Here is a 23,760-nt window from a genome sequence, read left to right as displayed (position 1 = left end):
TTGCAGCTGATTGGATTATTTTTTATCATGTTGACCACATTTGCATATTATGGGTCCATTATTCTAATCCATCAGCAAAATATCTGATGCATTTCCAAGGCCATAACTATTTCTGCTTCTTCAGACGATAGCTAAAGGGAAAACTCCCATACTCCAGGAACCCATCCACCAAGGGGCAGTGGGGGGGAGAAGCAGCAGAGGACAGGAAAAATGGAAGATAGCCCTCACCCTGACCAAAGTGGATTTTGAAGGCTCATAATTGGTTAGCTGAGAGCATCAAATCAGGAGATCCACCAATAGAATGTTTGCTTCTGCACACTCCAGGTGAATGGGAACAGATAAATCTACATCTGCTGCACCTGGCAATAAGTAGACAAACCTCCAGTGATCACTATTACTGGCCATCACGGTGATCACAGCTCAGGACCCGGATGAGACCTGCAGCTGCCATGGAAGAGGGAGCTGTGACCAGGAGATTAATCTGCAGACCGATTGGTGGCTGCACCTCCATAGCAAAGCACCAATTCCACCACTTCATCTGCAGATTTTCCGCACAGCTGGTGTGAAATGCGTTGGATTCCTTGGATTTTGTGATTCGGCCTTCTCTGGAGGAATGCCTGTGACTGAGCTGTGATTGGATTTGGAAGTTTTGCATATCGGCATCTGGCACACCGTGGGGTGGGAGTGTTGTCACCGCAATGTAATATGAAGAAGCCGAATCCTCCCTTGGGGAGGGCTGCTCTCAACTCAGCCTGAGAACCCCTACTGGTGTCCCCATGGCCAAAGGTGGCTTTATATGGCTAGATGGTCCAAGACTCGGTCTGATGCTGGGAACATTCCCATTAGGTGGCTCCCCAGAGGGCAAAGGTGGGTTTTGTATTTTGGACCAATTTAATGTGAAACCAAAATTCAACGCGTTTCAGGGGTTCAGTGCCACCTTCATCAGGGCTGAGAGAAGTGCTGAGGGGGTGAGATAGGACGGAGGGGTCAGACATGATGGGGGGGTTCATCAGATGCCATTGCACAGCCAGTACAGCAGAGGGGATTTACGGCTCCCTTCAGCATCTTTGCCTGCTCTCTGGGCAGATACCTGGGAATACCAGGCGGTTCCTGTTTTGGGGAACACACAGGAAGTCATGGAAAGTCACCCCAAAACCTTTGGAAATAACAGAAAAGTTGGACAGAATTTATTCATTGATAGAAAAGATTTTGCTTGGTCATCAATTAGAGAGATCAGTAGGAAAATCATGAAAATAGGAAGAATGGGAAATTTACCTTGTACTTCCTGTGGGTACTGCTCGGAGTCCATCTCCAGACCTGACAATGACGGAACATTCCGAGAGTTAGGAATCGCATTAACACTTTACACGCCAGCGTGAGATAAATTGTATTTAACGTATACCCATGGCAAAATCCAACCATGATATAAAATATAATGCTGCCTCTCATGGGCAGTTTATATGTTGCTGTGTCCCCTCTGTATTATCTGTTGATCCTGCCAGGACGTCTGCTATTTTCAAACTTCCTATATCAGGCTGTCCAGAAAAGCTAGCAGTGAAAAGGCTGAGACAAAACATTTTACATTTCTAAAGTCAATCAGAATCCATAAATCCTTCAACCCCCCTCCCATCCCCTGCGGATGCTGCTGTCCATGGGGGGCTACATTCCTCCTCCATAGGTTCAGCACAGGGAGTGTGGCCACCCTAAGGCAGGAATTCCTGGGGACCCCAAATCCCCTTATGTCTCTAGAAATGATCGCTGGGATTTGTGGGGACAGAAACTGAAACTCTGAACATCCTACGGAAAGATAAGTGATGGATACTTACTGGAGCTCTGACTACCCATGGCGGAGAATCCCCGGAACTACCGAGTGACCCTACAGAGGAAGGAAGACGACCCCAGGTCAGTGCAGAATAAGGAAATACCACAGGGGGGGGCAAGAAGAATTAATAGTGAGGAGATACAATGTATACAATCATTTGTATGGACTTTACAACACCACAGTATATGTCAGAGCTATATAAATGTATAATAATAGTGTTTGACTGTGGGGGACATTAGAGTGTCAGCTCCTCTGTACAGAGACTGATGGGACTGGCTCAGTGATCCAACTCACCGATACTCAGGGTGTCCGGCCAATCAGATCCGGGATACGAGACAAATCTTTTACTTCCCGCTTTTTTTGTATTCACTCAGCACTGGAGGAACTTTCAGTTTCCATTCTGTGAATCATTCCCCAGGGCCCAGCCTTTGTAAAAAGACACCAGAAATAGTTTTAGTTGTTTGCAGCCTGGGGGCTCACACCTGGCTGTCCTGACCCCACCATTATTAATCCTATTAATCAAGATTTATATGGCGCCAGCATATAACACAGCACTGTACAATAAATGGGGGTGGCAGGTAACGGGCAGATACAAAACCTTCTGACAGATTTTTCTTCCGGGTATTTGGGATAAAATCTCTGCAGCAGACACCCCCCTGCCCTATACAGAACCCCCGGTACCGGATCAGTCAGGGGCAGACAGCGATATGATTGGCTGGCTGGCAGTGCACACCTCCTGCCAATAGGAAGAGCTGGGAGATGATTGATATTCTATATGAAGGATGCCCAGTGTGTGCCAACCTGGGTGCTGTGACTCCCTCTGTCCTGTAGGGATCTCTGCTTCCTCTCCATAGTGAGGGATCCCTGCAGGGTAGGTGGGGGGTACTTACCTGCCTCTGCCTGCCTGCATGTACATGTGTGTCAGGTGCACCATGCGTATTCACCCACACATGCCCATACCTCTCTTCTATACCTCATCATATTCCCATCCTTCCTTGCAGGGTAAAAGCTGGGTGCTGGGTGCTAGGTGTTGGGTGCTAGGTGCCCCCCCTCCAGTCTTCAGTGCAGTTTGCAGGAAATGCAGCTCTCTCTCCATTCACTCTGATACACAATAAATGAATCTTTCATTTTCATTTCCATTCACTAACTATATTATTTCCATGTTGTATTCTGTATGAAGGCCAGCAGGTGGAGCTCTTGGTTCATCCAGCGGTTTTCCAGGTTCTCCAATCTGCTTTGCTGAAACAAAAACTTGTTCACAGAGCTCAGTAGTGCAAGCTGGAATCTACAAATACAAATGAGAGTGGTGACTCCACCCCCATCCTCCATATGGGCCATCAGACTTTTAATCATATACACAGTAGGGGGCAGGGGGTCTTGAGAGGTTGTTGAGGCCTCTAAAATAAGAGGAATGCTGTGTGAATGAGAAGATATTGGAGACTGGACACAGTACTGATAAGTGGTAGAGGAATCACAGGCGGGGACAACGACAACCCCAACCCCCTTATGTCGCTGATGTAGATGAGACAGTGGCACGCACAGCAATGGGAGAGACCTCCATTCATGACATCTCAATCCCCTCCATTGCCTGAATTGTCAGATTGATATCTGGGTCTCACTCCCATTCGGTACTGATTGGTAGATTCAGATGAAGTATGACCAGGACACACTTTGACTGGGAGTCTCTTGGTAGTATCGGTTGCCCTTATCTTGTATAGAATGTTCCTCCAGACCTCCCACCTTTAATGGAGATAGGAAGGCACAAAGATGTCCTGGTATCAGCCCCTTGTATTTCTAGTACAGATAAGCTTAGACTGAGAGAGGGAGAAGCAACAAAACCAACCATCAGTTATGATGCATTGGTCATGTGTTATCAAGTAGCACGCTGATAGGTAGAGAGAGCAGAGTGACAGAGAGATGACCTCATCATCCAGCTACCTGCAGTACCTGGGTTTGGCCAAAAGATGTCACTAGAGACTCAGCAGCACATTACCCGGGGAACAGATATATAATCACGGTTCCTTTTGTTATTATCATTATCCCAGTATCATCCAATTACATTTTTATTTCGTTATAATTAGCAAAATGTGAAATATTTTATTCATTTTTACCTTTTTAGTCTGAATTCACCTAATTGGCTGCTTAGGGGAACGCCCCCATGACCCCTTCTCCAGTCAGCTCTGATTGGCTCGGGCAATACGGCTGTCACCATCCGCCAGAAACGAGGCATCTCCTAGTGACAAATTCAGCCGGCACGCCCAGTGACGTCAACAGGAAGCGGAAGTGACGCCAGTAGTTTGAATTGCGATCCCGGGAAAGAGGCGGAGGAGCGGGTACGGTAATATAAAATAGCGGCTATGTAGTGAGCTTATGTCATTGGAGGGTAGAGGGGTGTCAAGATGAAGATCATATTCAATCATTTATTTTGTTCTTGTCCCTTGCTATTAGAAACACCCCTCCTTCTAAATTAGGATATCGGTGCTTATACTGCTCTTCACTGGCTCCTCAGGCGTCTCCATGGGGATCAAAACTGAGAATAATAGGAAATTCAGCATTTGGAGTTGTCACCAAAACAGGAAGTAAAGGAAATTCTTCCAGTGGGCATTCTAATGAGAGGAGATTCCTCCAATGTCCCCTCGTTTCATGTTGTGTTTTGGGGCAAAAGAAATTCTGCTGAGTGGTGTTAACCCCTTCCTGCCCATCCACAATTTACTAGAAAAACTAGTGAGAACCTCTATGTGCCCTCTCACGATCTCCCCCCTCCCTTAGCCCTGTTTCCTCCCCCCCATTTGCCCTCACAGTCTCCAATCAGATTCAAGCTTTCATTCCCTGGGGGGTCAGGCTCCTCCCTGTAGAAGATTGACGAACTGGGGGTGTCCCCTGCACATTTCTCTTTCTGTGGAGTCACGCTTTGATCATCGTTGTCTTCTCTTGCAGATTATGGAAAAGGCGAAGTCAGACCATCCGACACGGAGACCCCACAGTCGCCCCAACGCTCTTCACAGACGCAGCTCTAGGGAGGACTCTGAGGTGTCGGTGGTGTTCCCAGGCCTGGTGACCAGGGAGAGCTGCTGCTGCTTCACCTCCGAGCTGGTGAAACACATCCTGCACCAGAGACACCAACTGCCCCTCCCCTATGAGGAGCTACTCCGCTTCTGCCAGAGGCAACAGGTTAGGGGCATCCTGACTGCTGCTTATCCTCAGGGTGCACCCTGTGTGTGTCCGGGTGCACCCTGTGTGTATCCACTGGGTATGGTAGAAATTCGGGCACCCCGGGCTATTCATCATTTGACTTTACAGTGTTGCCCTAACCAACATGTCATTTTCAGTCTTGAGTGGGGGCCAGAGTGGGGAGATTTTCTCTCACTTCCTGTCGCAGGAAGTGTGCGTGGGAAACCCCTCCTCCTCTCTGCCTGACACTGTCCTGCCTCATCTCTTCTCTACGCCATCACGTACAATCTTCTCTCTATCTTCTCTCTTATCTGCCCCTTTCCTCCTCCTCTCTTCCCTTCCATCCTGCCTCTTCTCTGCCCCCTCACCATGCAGTGTCTTCCCCTTCTTCTCTGTGTGCGTCCAATCTGATCTGCCCCTTTCCTTCTCATACATCTGCCCCCAAGCCCTTCCCTCTGAGCTGCCCCCACTCCCTCCCTCAGTCTGCATTCACAGGTGGATTTGGAAAACATTCACAATATTATTAAACAGGATTTATATAGCGCCAACATACTATGCAGCGCTGTACATTAAATAGTGTTCACATTTTTTTGAGCTGGGTGGAAAGAAATTGTAGGTGGGTGTCAGACCCCGTATGATGACCAAACCCAACAGGTGGGTGGTTACTGAAAGGAGCCCGGGAGATACCTGGTCCAGTTTGTGAAGGGGGGGCAGCCTTGGTGTCACCTTTGACTCGGCCCTCTCATTCACCCCCCATATTCAGAACATTTCCAGGTCCGGTCACTTTCACCTACCCAACATCTCCAAAATCCGCCCCTACCTGTCCCCTGAGACCACCAAACTCCTTGTACACGCTCTTATCATCTCCCGTCTGGACTACTGTAACCTCCTCCTCTCTGGTATTCCACTAACCCGACTCTCTCCTCTACAATCTATTATGAATGCTGCAGCCAGACTCATCCATCCTTCGCTCCGCTCCTCTTCCGCTGCATCTCTTTGTAGTTCTCTCCATTGGCTTCCATTTCACCTTAGAATCAAATTTAAGCTCCTGTGCTTTGCCTTCAAATCCCTCCACAGTTATTGTCCCACTTACATCTCTGACATGGTTAAAAAATACTCCCCCTGCCGCTCTCTCCGCTCCTCCAATGACCTACTAATGACTTCTTCACTCATAACCTCATCACACGCACGGTTACAAGACTTCTCTAGAGCTGCCCCGACTCTCTGGAATGGTCTCCCCGTCCTATTCGGCTTGCTCCTACTTTCTGCTCATTTAAAAGAGCGCTCAAAACCCATTTTTTCAAACTTGCCTACCCGGCTTCTTCTGTCTGCTAAACCCTCATTACTTCCCACCACTACATATCTCCCATCCTATTGTGTGTGAAATTCCCCCACCTACTAGATTGTAAACTCTTCGGGCAGGGTCCTCTCCTCCTGTATCACTGTCTGTATTAGTCTGTCATTTGCAATCCCTATTTAATGTACAGCGCTGCGTAATATGTTGGCGCTATATAAATCCTGTTTAATAATAATAATAATAATCCACATGTACATGTTAGGGGCCATCTCATCATGTTCAGTACCAATATGATTCCTAATGTGAATGCAGCCAGCAGGTGGCGCTCTTGGTTCATCCAAAGAGGTTTTCCAGGTTCTCCAATCCGCTTTGCTGAACAAAAAAATTGTTCACAGAGCTCAGTAGTGCAAGCTGGAATCTACAAATACAAGTGATAGTGGTTACTCCACCCCCCAAACTCCATATGGGCCCATCTGAATTTTTAATCTTAGACACAGTGGGGGGCAGGGGGTCCTTCCATCTCATGTTAAGTTTCTGCCCTCTGATCACATTTCTGTCTCTGTTGGTTCCAGGAAGGAGAAGTCATCAGAAGACCGAAAAAGGGAGAAGGATCGGATTCCCGCCAGTGTCAGCGTTCTCTTTCAGATTTGGAGGAACTTATGGTCCAGCTGGAGACTTTCTTCACCCTGACTGCAGTTCCTCGAGTCCTCCTGCTGCTGGGAGGAACTGCAATGACCCCCAAGGAGATGTATGTGATCGACATGGAAGGTGTACAGGTGGGCAATGGCGAAGAGAGCCTGAGAACGCGGCCTTGTCTCCGGCAGATTTTCCACGCTCTTTTCCTGGCTGACCCGTTCAGCGATCTCCGCTCCACCTCCCCCATGAGCGTGGTCATTATGGTGCAGGGACACAGGGACTGCGGCACAGAGTGGTTCCGGCCCAAACTAAACTACAAAGTGCCTGTCCGGGGCCACACACTGACAGTCAGAATGTCCTGCGGTGCATCGCCCACCCCTGCAGCGTATAGTAATGAGGAATATATCTGGTTCCAGGCGCCCATCACACTGAAAGGATTCCACAACTGAATCCCTGCAGCTTCTTATACCAAAGACTGACGATTCTCCATCATACATAAACCTCAGGATGCTTCGCCCACCCACAGAGATGACTTTCACTTGTAATGCACTTTTATCACTAGAAAACTAATGAAGCGTCTCCATACCTCCAATGTATTGTTGCTTCCTCCCAGCATATGACTGCCAGCGTGACGGAAGCTGTGCAATATTTCCAGGGGGCTGGGGGAGGACTCTGCAGGGTTGGGGCTGTCAGTTAATTAATGGACTCGCAGTTGGCTGAGAGACGCAATACCTGTTTCCAGGCTGCTGCTAAGTGCGTCTGATTGGTGCTCAGGACCTCAAAATCCTTGTGCAAATTCACTGCATTTGGGGTTCACCGTCTGCAGATAATGAGGATTCAAGGGCAACTTGCTGCACATAGGGAACATGTAGGACCCACTCTTCTGCTGATAATGAGCATTCAGGGTTCACCTTCTGCAGGTAATGCAAACTAGGGGGGCCCTCTTATCCCAAAAACAAAGATTCAAGGTTTACATTTTCCAGGTAATGCACACTTAGTATTCCTCCTCTGCAGATTACTGTTAGTGGTCTGCCTTCTGCTAAATGATCCAAGGTTACATTCTGCAGGTGTCGGGGGTGCGCCGCCCGCAGATCGCAAGTGTCAGGTGTGGTGCACTATCTTTAGGTGGTGAGTGGTCCATGTTTGCTCCATGCACAGCTCGGACCCCCAGCAGATCTTCAGGTCTGACTGCCGGTGCATTGATCACAAGACTCCCTCATGCACCTTCATTACCCGACTTCCTCAAATTCTTATTTTTATATTCTTTTTTTTTTAATATTCTGAGGGCTGGGCGACGTTCTCGCCGCTGTTTGTTTACCGGGACATCAACACAATCATGACAGACGAATCTATTTTTCTACATAGTAAATCTTGGTTTTTTAAGTGCGCCGTGTTGAATTATTTATTGCATTGCATGATTTTATGGTTTTGGAGTGAAAATGTTTTATGTGAATGAGAAGCTATGAAAGCACATCAAGCATATCACACCCCCCACCCTCGCTTGTATCTTAATCTGACATTTTCTTTTATGAATAAATGAGGCTTCTACCCTCCTAATGAGTTCTCTGTGTGCAGCCTCAGCATAGCCCTCCCTCCCTCTCCGATCCTGAAATGAATGCTGGGGTTTAGATTCACACATCGTTCCTTAAAGTGAACTTGCCATGGGATGTGTTAGGTGCAGCATGCTCAGTAATGTATTACATGTGAGTGGCATTATATGAAGGCCGTGTCCGCGTTTTATTTCTGCTGTGCGTTAGTTTGGTGCTCACTGCGGAAGCTTCCAGAAGATTTCCATTTACCTGTTCCCGTTATCTGGCACCCATCTCACTGGTGCCCCCGGTGTGCTGTGCTACAAGTGAGAGGCGCCATAGTACAGCCCTGGGCAGGGGCATTTGTGGAGGATCTGGTTCTGAACCCTTTGGTTGGTCTGTGTGGAGGGGCCCCATGGAATGAGGCTTAAAGGTAGAACTACCTTTGTGTTGGACATACTTGGGGCAAATCTGCAGGAAGGGGGGTTGGGGGGGCAGATATGTAGAATGTGGAAGTTCTGTACAATCCGGGATAAATTGTATAAACACAATTTCAGAATCGGATGAATTTCATCATTCTGAGCCACACTGTGAATGTCTGATGAATCATCTCCACCAGGCTTCACAGTATTTGCTGGGCTTCAGTCCCATAGCAGAGGAGCACTTTATTCTTACTATGCTATCAGTTATTTCTATACATTTTATTGTTTTATTAGAATTTACATTCATTATAAGTTGGGATATTTTTACATTTCTTTTAATTTCAAATTGGACAAATTAGAGAAATAGAGAAAATTAAAGCTGTATCTACAGTGATCATTAATCAAATGGGGAAAAGTGTCTGAAAGTTTTTTTTATGTGTAAAGATTGTATAGAAATAAAATCAGATAAAAGAGAAATTTCTCCATCCTATGATAATATGCTCTGTGAATTATTCTATGAAATGATAAAGTTACAGCAGAAATGTAACTCTTACCCTGGCCTGTAGGGGGTGTTGGAGAGCTGATTATTATATTAGGTGGAGCCTTTCTTCAGGAATTCATAGTGTTGCATATTGTTGGGGATGTTTCCATTACTGACAGGTCCACTTTATTCCAGGTTTTATATCATTCAGTGTCATTTTACGGGAACTGCAGCCTCTCCTCACATGACTCTGCTAGGATTTCTCCTCACATTGTCATATATCAGCGGGTCTGCAGGGATCCTGGGGAGGTGGGTCCGGGACCAGGAAACACTGGGGCTCCTTCCAGTCACATTGGTCCAGATGAGAGAATGGTACAGGGGGACCTCAGGGTTCACCCAGCAGGACAACCAATTCCAAGAGATGGTGAAACACGGCTGGCAAGTTGCACCTTCCAAGCTCATTAATTCACCAAATATTCACACGTGACGTGAACGTGTGCAGATGACCTGGATTGCTGACATATCTGCAGCACCGGAGGGTGAATCCTCTGCCAGGTGTCCCATAGGAGGAGATTCTTCCTCATTTCCTGTTCGGGTGTCACCCAGTAAGAGGTGGAACGTCAACACCAAGCAAACCATACAGAATCTGACTGCGGACCCAACCCCCTCCCTGCTGTGTCCACAGCTTGGATAACATCAGAGGTTCTCAATATGCAAATATTGACTTGAAGCTGTAAAGTCAGTTTAGCCACACCCCTCTGCAGAGAGCTCCTTCCCATTGGTTAGTGAGAGACAGAAAGGGGAGGGGTTTGTGCAGATTCATATCAGAAGTCCCACTTATTTATAAGAATGTAGGCCAATAGGGGAGTGCTACAGGGAAGCAGTGGCTGCTGGGTAATTTGTTTACATACACCCTGTTCATTCTGTGCTTGTTTCTGCCTAAGAAACCTTCTGCCAATCGTAATGCAGAGGCAGTCAGGGTGCTGCAGGTCAACAAGTGAATGTAACAGCCTTCAGGAAAATGCAACCAGCTACCCCTGCCTCTAGAGATTGGGGTTCTACAGCCTTGTGACCGCCTCCTGCACATCAGCAGGCTGGCATTGTAATTCCAGATTGTGACCCCTTTCCCACCAAATCAGCTTCACATCCCACCCCAATCACCCCCACCCCCCACATTGTGTTCTCAGTGCTCTGCTCTCATATTTGCTATTTCTGGAGGAAATCTCATTGATTATTAATGGCTTCTCCGCATCTCCTGCCATCCGAGTGCAGCTCAGATCACCTTTCATGCAATATACCCCACCACATGGGGGTCACACAATATACCCCACCACATGGGGGTCACACAATATACCCCAGAGGTCACACAATATACCCCAGAGGTCACACTGCACACAGCATGATATTGGGGTCATAGGGCACATTATAAAGGTAATAAGGGGGGTCACTATACATTATTCAGGGATTTTTTTAGGGGGGAAGGGGTCATGGTATGTTTCATGCTCCATGGAGGCAATAATACCCGGTGATATTTCGGTGTTTTTGTACATGACCCGTTCTATACCTGATATTATTCATGCAGTATCAGGCCCCGCCCCTTTCTGCAATCCGTTTAGAAGAACCTGTTGTGGGCGTGGCTGAGTAAGTGAACTCCTCCCTTCTCTCCCTGGTAACATGCTGCGGTGCGGTTGCCATGGTGACTGTACACAGCGGATCGAGGTGAGGGAGCAGCTGGGCGAATCTTCTCCTGAGGTATCCAGAGCCCCGCTCACAGGCCCGGCGGGTTCACCCCTTGTGGGGTCCCAATAACACCCACGGCTTAGTGACATGATGGCTGGATGTATTCCTTGTCTGTGGGGCCCGGGGCCCTTAGGCCCTATTATGTATTACAAATATGTTTATGATGAATGGAAAACCTGACAGAAGTATTATTATATATAGCGCCAACATATACCGCAGCGCTGTACATTAAGGAGGAGAATGTCTGTGAATATCTGTGAATAATTAGTGAATAACTAAATAAGTTGTAAATAACTCAATTAGTTGAGAATATCAGTGAATAAGTAGTGAATAAGTTGAGAATACTTGTAAGTAGTGAATATCTGTAAGCTGTGAATATCTGTGAATAATTAGTGAATCTGTGAATAAGTAGTGAATATCTGTGAATAAGTAGTGAGTAGGTAGTGAATATCTGTGAATAATTAGTAAATATCTCTGAATAAGTTGTGAATATCTGAATAATTAGTGAATATTTGTGAATAAGTTGTGAAAATCTGAATAAGTAGGCAATATCTGTGAATAAGTTGTGAATATCTGTGATTAAGTTGTGAATGATCTCAGAATAGTCTCAGGCTGATTTATAAATCCATAGGGAATCCTCTGGTCGGGGTTTCTGTTTTTCTGGCCACTCTGTGTAGATTTGTAGCCCGGTGTTGTCTCCTGCGGGCCCAGCCTTTGTCCCCGGTGTCAGGGCTCCCCCCTCTGACACCCATGGAGCATGACATACATGATGTGCACATCTCATGCTGGGGGCACATGGCTCCCAGCTGCCCCCAGGGTCTGGAGATACCCCTGGAAATGCCCCCAGTGTTTATAGATCTATGGCTGCCCTCTCAGGACCAGTAGGGGGGAGCTCAGCCAATGGCGGACTGGTCAGCTGGTCTCCAGGAAGTCTTCATTGACTGAGAATGTTTTGGGGGCACCCAGCTGTCCACATGCCACTGAAATACCCTCAGTCGGGCAGATTTCCCTGGAGGGGCATTTCCTTCCCTTCGTTTTACTTCTCTCTGTGTGCCCCATGATGGAAGTCACGCTAACACGTCTCACCTGACCCCAATACCATCGGTGGATCCCTAATGATAACGGATTCCATCACTGATCTGTATTGTGCAGAGGATTCCCTGGACCTGTCTGTTCCTGCTGTACAGAAAGCTGCAGCATCGCCCATGGGGGTCACTGACCTCCATCCATTGCCTGAGAATTTATTGGTGGGATTGATCATGTGATTTGTGGTATTGTCACTGAGGTCGTGACCTCCCTGGCAGAAATATGATTGGCCGGTCTCTGAGGGGACACACAGAAAGAGCTGAACATGATGAATGATGGCGGAGAGCGAGGCCTGGCAGCGCCAAGCACTGGTGATTTTATTAATAAAATGTATTTATATGGCGCCAACATATTACGCAGTACTGTACAATAAATAAGCGTTGCAAATGAAAGACAGATACAGGCAGTGACACCTGAGGAGGAGAGGATTCTGCCCATTAAAGCTGAACTCCGGGCTCAGAGGAAATCGCTGCTTTGGGTTCATGGTGGGTACAATGTGCCACTCTTCCAGTGCCATAGGGGGGCGCCCTGCTTACTCATCTTCTGATTGGTGCCCCTTAGGCTGGTCACAGAACCTTCACCAGGAGGGCACAGGAGCCCTACCTACATCTAAAGACACATAACTACCTACCCACCCACTACTTGCTCCTAGCGTCCCCTTATAAAGGGCGCCCCCTATGTGTATAGCAGGAAGTGCTGTCTGCTCCTGTTAGATAGGTCACTGCAGTGCAATATATATTGCGGCCGTGACAGAACAAAGCATGGGGAATTATTTACTCTTTCTGTAGTGTGAACACTCATAATTGTATTCTAAATAATAATGAACAGAATTATATCTGACTCTCCGCTCCCACCCTCCAGGAATGTGCAGCTGAGACCCACCAGTTGCGACAATGCCGGAGTCTCTAGCCAGTGAGAGGGCCGCAGTCCCTGCACCGCTACCCCTCCAGCACAGAAATGCTGCGGCTGACCTTAGGAAGATGCGTCGGATCGTCACAGAGGACTACAGGTGGTCCCTGGCCATCGTCCCACTGCTCAGCGATCTCTGTCTGCAGAACATCGTCAGGAACTTTGAACGTAAGTTGCCATGTTGTCCAGCTCGGTGATTGGAGGATTTTAGTTTGTTGCTGTAACAAAGTCCTGCAGACAAAACATCTGGTTTAGTGTGACGGCTCTTCCCCCCATATCAGCAGGGACAGTCCGATCCCTATACAGTGACATCAATGAAGATTCTGACACTGGATTCCTTGATGAGGCTTCAGGTTTTATCTACATTGGTTTTGCATTCCCATAAAAGTCTATAAAAACTTGCTTGAAACAGGTCAGACATTCATTCGTTTATTCACTGGATTGACAATTATTTCTATGTTGACTTGTTTTGTTGGCTTTTTGTTGCTTTGCTGTGTGAACACACACACCCCTGGAATGAATCTGCTCAAGAGGTGAAAACATTTGGCAGAAAAAAGCAAATGATATTTAACAAATCCATTCCAGGTTTGCTGGATCACCCAGGTTCTCCCTGATAATCTCTATTCTGTAGTCTTAGAGAGTTTTAGTAAATCGTTGTGTGTATAATATATTGCAGGGTAGTAAGATTTGTTTTCCTAATTCTTCACACGTGGCAGCAGCAGTTCCATTCCTATGCTGCCTCCCCATGTGAACAAATTACTGAGAATTGGTTTAACTTTGTGGTTGATAGTTTACAAGGTTCCTTTAGGAAGCCTCAGCAGTGGCCCCTGACATCACCAGTGGGCCACACATAATATTCAGCCTGTGTAACGCTAGAAAAGAATTCTGCAGACATACTACAGGAAGCAATGAGCAGAGACGCTACAAGGGAGGTTTGGACTGCAGAGCTGGAGATTTGCTGCAGGGAACAATACGAGATCGGACACACATTACAAATCATTGACCAAACCACAAAACAAATACTCAGGGGCATTGTGTGTCCTTCAAGCTTAAAGCATTGCCATAAAGACCCTGAGGAAGCCACAATGCTCCCAGGAGGCAGTCAATTTGGTAAATTTGCTGCAATTTGGTAAATGAGAATTTTGAATGAAAAGCAGAAGATGGAAATGTGTGGTGTGGATGAAGCTCCCCTATTGGATGATTATGGCCGGCATTGGGTTGCACCAATCATCACCAGACAGCTTTGGACGGTCTGGTCTGATATTAGAACACAGGACACTCCTTTCCCATCCATGGCATTCTCCTTCCAACCATGGCACTCCTCTCCCATTCATGGCACTCCTTTCCCATCCACCATCCGTGGCACTCCTCTCCCCCTCCATGGCACGCCTCTCCTCTGCCATCGTTGACACCCCTCCCCCATTCATGGCACTCTTCTATCCCCTATCCGTTGCACTCCTTTCCCATCCATGGCACTCCTCTCCAATTCATGGCACTCCTCTCTCAACCATGGCACTTTTCTCCCAATAATGGCAATCCTCCCCCATTCATGGCTCTCCTCCATCATCGGTGGCACTCCTCTCTCATTCGTGGCACTCCTCCCCCATCCATGGCACTCCTCTTCCAACCATGACAATTTTTCCCCATCGTTGGCACCCCTCCCCAATTCATGGCACTCTTCTTCCATCCCCCATCCGTGGCAGACAGCCTTGCTCGTACCTCCTTCTACACCAGCATTGCTTTAGACTCGGGCTGTGCTGTGGTGGAATGAAGATAGCATGTGTATGACATAGAATTCCTGGATTCCCCATGTGGGTGATATTTGGCCTTTATTGGCCTTTCATATCTGTGGGGTAAAGAATGCCAATAAATATTTATAGTCAAAGAACAGAATGGGCACTCCAATCCCCCATCAATCAATAAATTCCATCTCTAGGTGTCATGGCTGACGATGCAGAATCCCTGTGCTGGTGAAGAGGGAGGGGGTCAGCATGCAACCTGAAGCTTCATATTGTTCCTTTAGGGGAATCTATTCTCTGGTGGTGAATCAATCACTGGCACCAGGAAGATTCACCAGCACAGAATGTTTGCTGTGGGTTTGTTTCATTATAATACAGAGATCTATAGAGCAGAGAACATGAAATGTAACAATGAAAACATTTACTAGAGGAGCGCGGGATCATTGGAAGCTGCGGTTATACCGGTGTTTACCTAATGGCAGCAAAGGCAAAAACATGAGACACCAATGTAACATAATGTAATGTAATATAATGTAATGTAATATAATGTAATGTAACAAAATATAATACGGCAGCCTGGACCCTCAAACAGTTTGCAGGAATAAAATCAGCTCTGCGTGCTCAGAATTTGGCAACCCCTGCCCCCCCTTGTTACCCTTCTGGGTATTAGTTCTCTGTTATGTCATCATGATGTCACACAGCTCACACACTGATCATTCTGAGACTTTCCTCCTTCCCGTACCTGGGTAATAAGGTGACAATTTGTAGATGGAGGATTTGGATGGTTTATTGTCTCTAACATTATTTATAATCTTCTGTAAACCAGCACTGGGGAAGGATATTCAGCAATAGGAGCCAATCAGGTGTCCTGGAAGGTGGAGTGAGCAGAGAGATGACCTCATCAGATTGTTGCAGCTCTTTAACTGTCCAATCACAAGCAGGGTTGGGGAAGTTAGCATGGTGGTATCAGAGGAGCCAGGTCATGCCCCCCGGTTGTGCCATCTGGCAGGGCTGTGTGTATCTCGGAATTGTAAATACAAAAATACCCTTTGTCAAGTAAAACAGCTCTGTATGTATTTCAGCCGTGTATTTTCCTATCACAGCCCCACATTTTCTGAGGTCCTGGTTGGTTTTATGATATTCTGGATTCTCCTCATCTTCAGTCTGCTCCTGGCATTGGGGAATCCTCAACCTGCTGATTTAACATCTGTATTGCTCTGCTTGTCAGTATAAGTGCAAGGCGCCAAGCCACAGAGCCATGCCACTATTCAGTGGTGAAGAAGGGGTACTGCTGGGAAGAGCTCTAGATTGAAGCTGAGTATTGCAGCCAAAGCTTTTCATTTTTTTTTTTAAACAGAAAGCTTGGCCTGGAGTTGGGCTTTAGGCTGTAATGTTATCATTCAGGAATCGTGCATGCTCTGTGCCTCATTGTCTCCAGTCATTTTATGTATAATCTGTGTTCTCCCCAGGTCCTTTTAGCTGGGCGCACGACCCGACACTTTTCAGTAACCACCCGGTTGTTTTTAGGTGGTTACTGTTGAGTTTGACCACAGTACAGGAGCTGCCACCCACCTACAACTTCTTCCCACCCAGCTTAAAAAAAATCTGGGTTGAACTGTGGTATAATACAGATTCATTGGGGGTCTGCAGGACCACCTTAGGCCTTGTGAACACAGCGCAGTTAATGCACTCCGGGTGCCTTCCAGACGATGAAACAGAAATAATATAGAAAGCCGATGGTTTCATATCAAGAGCTGCTCATCAGCAAGAAATATCTTCATCATACCCCCACCCCATTACCATCTCCTGCCACTAGAGTGCATCATGGGGACATTTAAGCGGTGCTGTCCAGGGGCTGTGAATTTCAAGGAAATTTTTTCTTTCATTCCTTTATTACCACAGAACTTCTCTTTTATGTAAATGTTCACATATCGCTTTGCCAGTCCATATAACTACTGCATTACTCCCCCCCTCCCTACATTGGCTGCACATGTCTGCTCACAATTTGCCCTTTAGAATTTGACTTAAAGTTTGGCTGACCCGTGCAGTTCTGTTCTCCCCCTGCGTTTATTAGCAATGTGTTAATTGCAGAATATGTCAGAGGATTCCATAATGATCCCCCCCCCCAGCGAAATTGGGGGAAGGTCACATTCCCGCGCTGCGGGGGTTAAACGTCCCTCTGGGCTGCATTGAGGAGTTTGGTGACATTTCGACAGTGCGCTAATAATCTCCTCTGGATGTTGTCACAAGATAAGGCAGAGAAAATCCTCCTCAATTATTCATAATCTCAGCGTCATATGAAACCCTTGCCCCTCGGAGATGAAGAATAGTCATGGCGGCGGGAATCAGGGCCAGGAAGATCCGCAGATTAAGGCGAAAACGTCTCCGGCTTCATACAACAGAACTAGCAATAAGGAGCAGCAATGGTGCAGAGATTCATCGGACTTTGAAATGTCACTTGGCTGGGTGAAGGAAAGAGATTTTCCTGGTAACAGGCTGAAAATGAGTCCTGGGGATAAATATTTTTAGGGTAAAAGGTGTCTCCCTTCTGTACCCTGGCACCTGAATTATTGTAGCTAAAACTGCAGCAGAAGGGCCAATGGATTTTTAATGGCTGAATACATCTTTATTCAGATTCCATGAGTCCTGGTACCTCAATTCCTTTACTGGCCCCTGCTGCAGAGTCTCACCTTACAGTTTGATCACTGGGGGAGAGGAGACTGAAGAAATGCTTCTCCTCCCTGCAGCAGAGTGATGACATCATCTCAGCTCTGGTTACTTACTAATCACTCTGGTTCTGGTCACTTACTAAACTAGTAGGTTTGGGCCTAAGAGCAGAACCTAAAATAGTTGCAACTATTGGCAGAGGGATGGTTATCCATAGCTGACTGATTTGATTTTGTGCTACCCATTGTGCAATGAATCTCACATTATGGGGCCACATGATTTATTGCTGTAACATACTGCTGTGCAGCTTTCATCATATGGAGCTCATTGTCCCATAACATGCAGGTTTTTATCGTCCTCCATGATTTATCTCAGGTGAGTTTTGCAGCAAGAAATTACTAAGAAATGTCCAAAGCCTGAAACCCCAGGGCCCGATGCAAATTCCTTCCTGGATCCGATTGTGGGGGCCTCAATAGTTCCTCTCATTGGCCCCAGAAAGACTTTCAAAGAAGACCTAAAACTTAGCACACAGCTGGCATAAAGCTGTGAGGTTATGGGGGCCACACTGGGCCGTGGACAAGCTGCAGTCTCTCTGTTTGATTGTTTCCTGCCGGTGTTTTTCAGGCCAGCAGCTTCACATGTGTAAATTAGCTGTGCATTGTTTCAGTGGCCTGGACACCTCTTTCCATACACAGTTTATGCAGCCACAGATCCTCAGATGATGCGAACTGCACAATATAATGCACTGGCAGTGCAGCCTCCATTGTTATCAGGGTGCTGGCATCACTCGGCGATCATAGAAGGACATGTGGATTACATTACCTTTCAAATGAAAACTCCAGCTGACACTTTCTAGGAAGTTTTTAGTATTTTGATTAAGATTCAAGTGATATTAATAAAGTGAACCGCTGTCAGCCTTCCCAACAGTGAAATCTGGGCTCCCTTCTATAAATGTCACTTTTACAGACTACTTGGCCTGCACATTATAGTGCAGAAAATATAAATAAAAGCTAATAAAAATTGTTATTCGTACATACCCTGATATTCTATATATACGAAGATACTCTAAATATACCCTGATATAATATTTACCATGATAATATATATACCCAGCTATTATATACACCCTGATGTTCTATAAATATATACCCTGATATTCTATATATACCCAGATATTCTAAATATACCCTGATAATATATTTACCATGATATTATATATACCCAGCTGTTATATACACCCTGATATTCTATATATACTAATATTATAAATATATTCCCCGATATTATATTTACCATGATAATATATATAAACCCTGATATTATATGTACTCTGACACACTCTCTCTCTCTCTTTATTATATACCCTGTTATATTTACCATGATATTATATAAACCCTGATATTATAGATATTCTATATATATGACCTGATATTATACATACCCTGATATTCTATATATATGACCTGATTATATACCCTGATATTATAAATATATACCCTGATAATATATATACCCTATTATTCTATATATATACCATGATATTCTATATAAACCCTGATAATATACATATAATAATTCTCTTTCGGCAGATAAGCCCATTCTGGATAAGTTGCTCCCGAAGCACAAGACCAAAGTCCTGGACAATCTGTCCACCTCGCTGCCCCTGCCGGTGACGGCCAACCTGATCAGCTATGAAGATTATTGGAGACGTTGCTGCGCCGAGCGTTGGCCGGTCTGTGATATTTCCCACTACGGCTCCAGCTGGAAGAGATTATTCTTTGAAAGACACCTGGAGAATCTCATCGAACGTTTCATTCCCGATGTGACCGAGACGAGGAGCATCTGTGAGGCCGCTGAGCTCAGCAAAGATTATGTGAAAAGATTGGACATCCAGCAGCTGCTGCCCCCGGTGAGGGTGGAGATGAAGAAGGATGAGGAGAGTGAGGAGATCTCTGATACTGGAAGTGATGCTGGAGCTGATCTTCCATCAATGGATCACTTTGATTTCAACCTCATAGCCAATTCACTGTGTGATCTACAGGAGTTACACCTTGTCTATGGGGTCAAGGGATGCGGCATGAACTTTGAGTGGAACCTCTTTAGGTTTACAGATCGAGACTGCAGTCTCCTCGTTGACACCTTAAAGAAATTCAGAAACCTGAAGGTAAGTGATCAGGAGACGGCCATGTAAATCTGTATTCTGACCCAGCTCCTCAGGAATACCCAAAGACAGATGGGTGGTTAGTGAGAAGTACCGGGCGGTGCGCCTGGCTAAGGGGCTGGGGACAACACTGAACCTTTTACTTGCATGCTGCTGTGCTCCCCCCTGTGAAGATATCCAATGTTTAACACTTCAAAATCCTGGTGCTTACCAAGACATTATATTGATAAAGGTCAAAGGGAACCTGGAAAACAAGTTCCATCATTGAAAAGTGAACACTCCATCATTTAATTTAGTCCAATCAGGTCTGCTGCTTCCTGCATAACTGCACAGAGATGGACCAATAGTGAGATGTAAGAGGGGAAAGGCAGGGAATTTTCATATCGTACTTCCTTTGATCCCGAAATTCCCTAGTCAAGCCTCCGGGCCCCAGAACATAATTTGTACCATCAAAGTCAGCTTTTCAAGGTTCTGTTACTTCTCTGCTATACTTATTTTTAATAAAATTGGTTTTGGTTTCTTCTGAGGATCAAAAAAAAAAAACAATAAGAGCAATGGTAAGAAAAAAAAATCAGTGCTTGAATCAGAATGTAATGCATGCAAACAGCTTGGAAATTAAGACAAAATGGGCCTGATTTATTAAAGCTCTCCAAGGCTGGAGATGATAGTATTTCATCAGTGAGGCTGGGTGATCCAGAAAACCTGGGATGGATTTATTTGCTGGCAAATGTATTGAATCCTGGACCAGATCAATTCCAGGTTTGCTGGATCAACCAGCTTCACTAATGAAAGTGTATCCTTTCCAGTCTTGGAGAGCTTAAATCAGGCCCAATGATGTCGGGGCCCTAGGGGTAACTACGCCCTTCAAACCCCAGGTTGATGTTCGTGCATAAAATATGTTGGATATCTTGTACCTAATTGGTTGCTATAAGCAGTGATCTCTTTTTCTGGTTGATTTGCTGTCAGCTTTATTTTCGTTTTCTGAATGTTTGATGTAAGCATCCCTTCTGTCTTTTGATTGGTTGATGTAGGCACTGCTCTTTTATCCTGGTTGGTTGCTGTGAGCACTACTTCTGTTTCTGATTGGTTGCTGTAGGCACTGCTTTTTTTCTGATTGGTTGTTGTGTCCATTTTACCTCTCAATTTTATTCTTGAACATCCTTTTTTTGTGTTTCCTTCTGTATTCCAGGTCTTCAGACTGCACAAAAGTAAGGTTGATGATGATAAAGCCCGTATCCTGATCAAGAGTTTACTAGACCATCCATCTCTGGTCCACCTGGACCTATCACACAACCTGATCTCAGACCGAGGAGCCCGGGCTATAGGCAAACTGCTAAACCAAAGCCAGCTTCAGATTCTCAACCTGTGCAATAATAACGTGCGTCCGCATGGAGCGCAGGCCATCGCTCATGCCTTGTCCAAAAACTCCACCCTCACTACCTTGAATCTACGGCTTAACCACATTGGGGATGAGGGTGGCCAGACACTGTGCAACGCTCTGCTACAAAACAGCACCCTGGTGACTCTGCATCTGGGGAGTAATGAGCTGTCTGAACCTACAGCCACTGTCCTGGCCCAGGTCCTGACCCAGAACACAGCCCTGAGGAGTATCAGCCTCTCCAGCAATCGCATCGGCCTGGTATGTATATGACACGGATATACAGTATACTTACAGTCCAAGCCCCTAATTACATACAATCTAACATATGGAGGTTATTCGCCAATAGAAGGTAGGCTTAAAATAGGGGGTGGCATTATAAAAATCAGACAGGGGATAGATAAATCTTTGACAATGTTTTATTCATCAGAAATAAGTAACAAATGATACAAACAGATGCAAAGTACAGCAAGAAACTATTTATGTTTGCTTTATGTCCATGAAAGAATACAGTGAGTCTGATTAGTTCAGGTATTGAAAAATCTTTGTGCCTTATGCATTTTTTCAAATGTGTTTCTTTAGGGAAGAAGGATAAAACTGTATCTTAAAATGACTACTTGGGTTTAGAATAGTACAAAGAGATCATTATAAAAACTAAAAGCTTATTATGTTTTAGTTAACATGTAGAATCTGAGATGATTTTCAAGCAAGCAACTAAGAGAGTTGAAAAGGTCATGCCCTCATCAGTAATCACAGAAAAGGTATTGCAATACAGAGCAATAGTCAGAAATTTTAAGAGTCTTATCCTCCTCCCCTGAAGAAAAACACTTTGCGAAATGCGTCGGGCACAAAGACTATTCCATACCTGAACTAACTGGACTCCCTGTACCCTTTCATGGACATTAAGCAAACGGAAGTAGTTGTTTGTTGTACTTTGAATCTGTAGATATTTGTTAGTGATATATTTTTTTATTGCCCCCCCTCATTGTAAGCCCACCTTCTATTGGAAATAACCTCCATATGTAATATTAGCTGCAAAAAAAGTGCAAATCTAAAGAAAGATATATGGTAACAGGAGTCTATAAGATTTAACCTATCACAGAAATTATTCTTCCTTACAAAAAACTCCTGGATACAAATCTGGCTGTAGTATACTTTAGTACTCATCAGTCTGGGTATATTTAGTTGGAAGAAACTTGTCTGATCCTATTTTAGGTTCCTGAATTGATTTTGCAATGATTGCCTAATGCAATAGAGAATTCTATAACTCTGGTGGAACTTCAGCTCCCCCCTAAGCTTATAAAGATTCCTGAACTGAGAGTGGAATCATTTATTTTCCATACACAGCTGCAAGCTATACAGGGCTGCTAGTTCCCAATTTATAGCATCTTGTAATTAGGAAAATGAGGAGAATTGCTCCTGGGGCTGGGACATCTTACTGTGATAAGCAATTGCTTGCCCTGGATGAATGCTCAGTGCTGGATGTCTCAAATATAAGTCCATATGTACCCCTATTCTCCTGAATGACACCACCCTATGCTGCACTCCCCTGTGTCAGAGCCCAGTAAATACCCGGTACCTCTGGGCTAGGGGGGGTGTGTGAGCTCTTCCTAGAATGCAATCCCCAGTCTATAAAACTGTCTCCATGTAAATAGAAGTAAATATTTACCGTGGGGAACCTGAGATGTGGAGCTTACAAGGGGTGACTGATTTACAAAGCAATAGGGGAGCATGCGGTAAGTATTGTGGGTTGTAGGGGGGACTTTATAAAGTTTCGCCCTATAACACCAGAGGTTACCCCATAATGCAGGACCTGAATCAGCCTGCATGGTAGTGCTCGGGGCCCCGGGAGCAGTAACGCAGCACAAATATCCTTCCATCCTCCACCATCAGCACATAAAACAATGAGATATCTGGAGTTCTGTCTCATGTGATCTCTGTTCTGTCCTCAGGATGGTGGGAAGCAGCTGCTGGAAGGGATGTCAGAGAACAAAACGCTGCTGGAGTTTGATTTGCGGCTGACTGATGTGGGACAGGAAAGTGAATTCTTTATAAACCAAGTTCTGAGACGCAATCAGGATCCGGCCCGAGTACAGAGCCAAATAAAACCCACACATAGCCTAGACCGGTAAACTCCAAAGATATTCTGCTCACCAATCTGTTCAAATAATGTTACAAATAGCGGAAAATCAATATTTTAATACCATCCAGGGTAATATTCCAATACAGCCAGAGCTGGAGGGGTGGGGAGGGCATTGGGTGCTTTAATGTATCTATATGACAAGGAAATAATAAATCATATTAAACAAAAACAGCATTGTAAGTAGGGGGATTGTAATACATTCACAGCAATATGGGAGATAGGGCCACAGAAGTGAGAAACATTGATCTAACATTAGGGAGAATCCTTTTTATTCCATAAGAGGAATTCCCCCCTTGTATCAGGGATGTATTGAAAGAAATCCCTCAGCTTTCTAGGGACAACTGTGCCAGTTTGGGTTTCCCATCACTCGGTGACAATAGTACCCAGGACAGAGAAGGTTATGGTTATACATATACGGTAGCGGCTCATGTACCCAATATCATTGATACCCACTTCAGTCTGGCCCTGGTTCAGAACCGGGGAATTCAGTGAAATACCCACCACATGTTTTGTTCCACTCCAGAACCCCTAAAATTGTTACAGTCTGGGAATATCAGAGCAGAATTGGGGGTCTCCGCT

General features: G+C 45.5%; 2 protein-coding genes across 4 annotated transcripts; both read left to right on the top strand.

The window, feature by feature from the left end:
- Nucleotides 1–4,029: 4,029 nt before the first annotated feature.
- On the top strand, nt 4,030–9,367 carry MAD2L1BP (MAD2L1 binding protein). 2 transcript variants are annotated; one of them, XM_072410031.1, is made up of 3 exons: nt 4,030–4,155; nt 4,760–4,993; nt 6,863–9,367. In XM_072410031.1, the coding sequence occupies exons 2-3, from the start codon at nt 4,763–4,765 to the stop codon at nt 7,373–7,375; spliced, it is 744 nt and encodes a 247-aa protein (XP_072266132.1). In that variant the 5' UTR covers nt 4,030–4,155; nt 4,760–4,762; the 3' UTR covers nt 7,376–9,367. The 2 variants fall into 2 exon arrangements, with proteins under 2 accessions (XP_072266132.1, XP_072266133.1); XM_072410032.1 differs by lacking the exon at nt 4,030–4,155 and adding an exon at nt 4,198–4,401.
- A 1,524-nt stretch (nt 9,368–10,891) lies between these two features.
- TCTE1 (t-complex-associated-testis-expressed 1) lies at nt 10,892–23,334 on the top strand. Of its 2 annotated transcripts, none has more exons than XM_072410029.1 (5): nt 10,892–11,110; nt 13,046–13,261; nt 19,089–19,663; nt 20,850–21,299; nt 22,991–23,334. In XM_072410029.1, the coding sequence occupies exons 2-5, from the start codon at nt 13,078–13,080 to the stop codon at nt 23,168–23,170; spliced, it is 1,389 nt and encodes a 462-aa protein (XP_072266130.1). In that variant the 5' UTR covers nt 10,892–11,110; nt 13,046–13,077; the 3' UTR covers nt 23,171–23,334. The 2 variants fall into 2 exon arrangements, with proteins under 2 accessions (XP_072266130.1, XP_072266131.1); XM_072410030.1 differs by lacking the exon at nt 10,892–11,110 and adding an exon at nt 12,055–12,495.
- Nucleotides 23,335–23,760: the final 426 nt, after the last annotated feature.

Source organism: Pyxicephalus adspersus, chromosome 4, assembly GCF_032062135.1.
Source record: "Pyxicephalus adspersus chromosome 4, UCB_Pads_2.0, whole genome shotgun sequence".
NCBI lineage: Eukaryota > Metazoa > Chordata > Amphibia > Anura > Pyxicephalidae > Pyxicephalus > Pyxicephalus adspersus.
The sequence above is the reverse complement of the archived record's forward strand: the minus strand, read 5'-3'. Positions and strand labels throughout refer to the sequence as shown.

What these genes read in the sequence shown, in the direction of transcription:
- MAD2L1BP (XM_072410031.1), top strand. Translation starts at nt 4,763, where the DNA reads ATGGAAAAGGCGAAGTCAGACCATCCGACACGGAGACCCCACAGTCGC. An exon ending in GCTTCTGCCAGAGGCAACAG is followed by an intron (nt 4,994 to 6,862) that starts GTTAGGGGCATC and finishes TGTTGGTTCCAG; the next exon opens with GAAGGAGAAGTCATCAGAAG.
- TCTE1 (XM_072410029.1), top strand. Translation starts at nt 13,078, where the DNA reads ATGCCGGAGTCTCTAGCCAGTGAGAGGGCCGCAGTCCCTGCACCGCTA. An exon ending in CATCGTCAGGAACTTTGAAC is followed by an intron (nt 13,262 to 19,088) that starts GTAAGTTGCCAT and finishes CTCTTTCGGCAG; the next exon opens with ATAAGCCCATTCTGGATAAG. An exon ending in CCAGCAATCGCATCGGCCTG is followed by an intron (nt 21,300 to 22,990) that starts GTATGTATATGA and finishes TTCTGTCCTCAG; the next exon opens with GATGGTGGGAAGCAGCTGCT.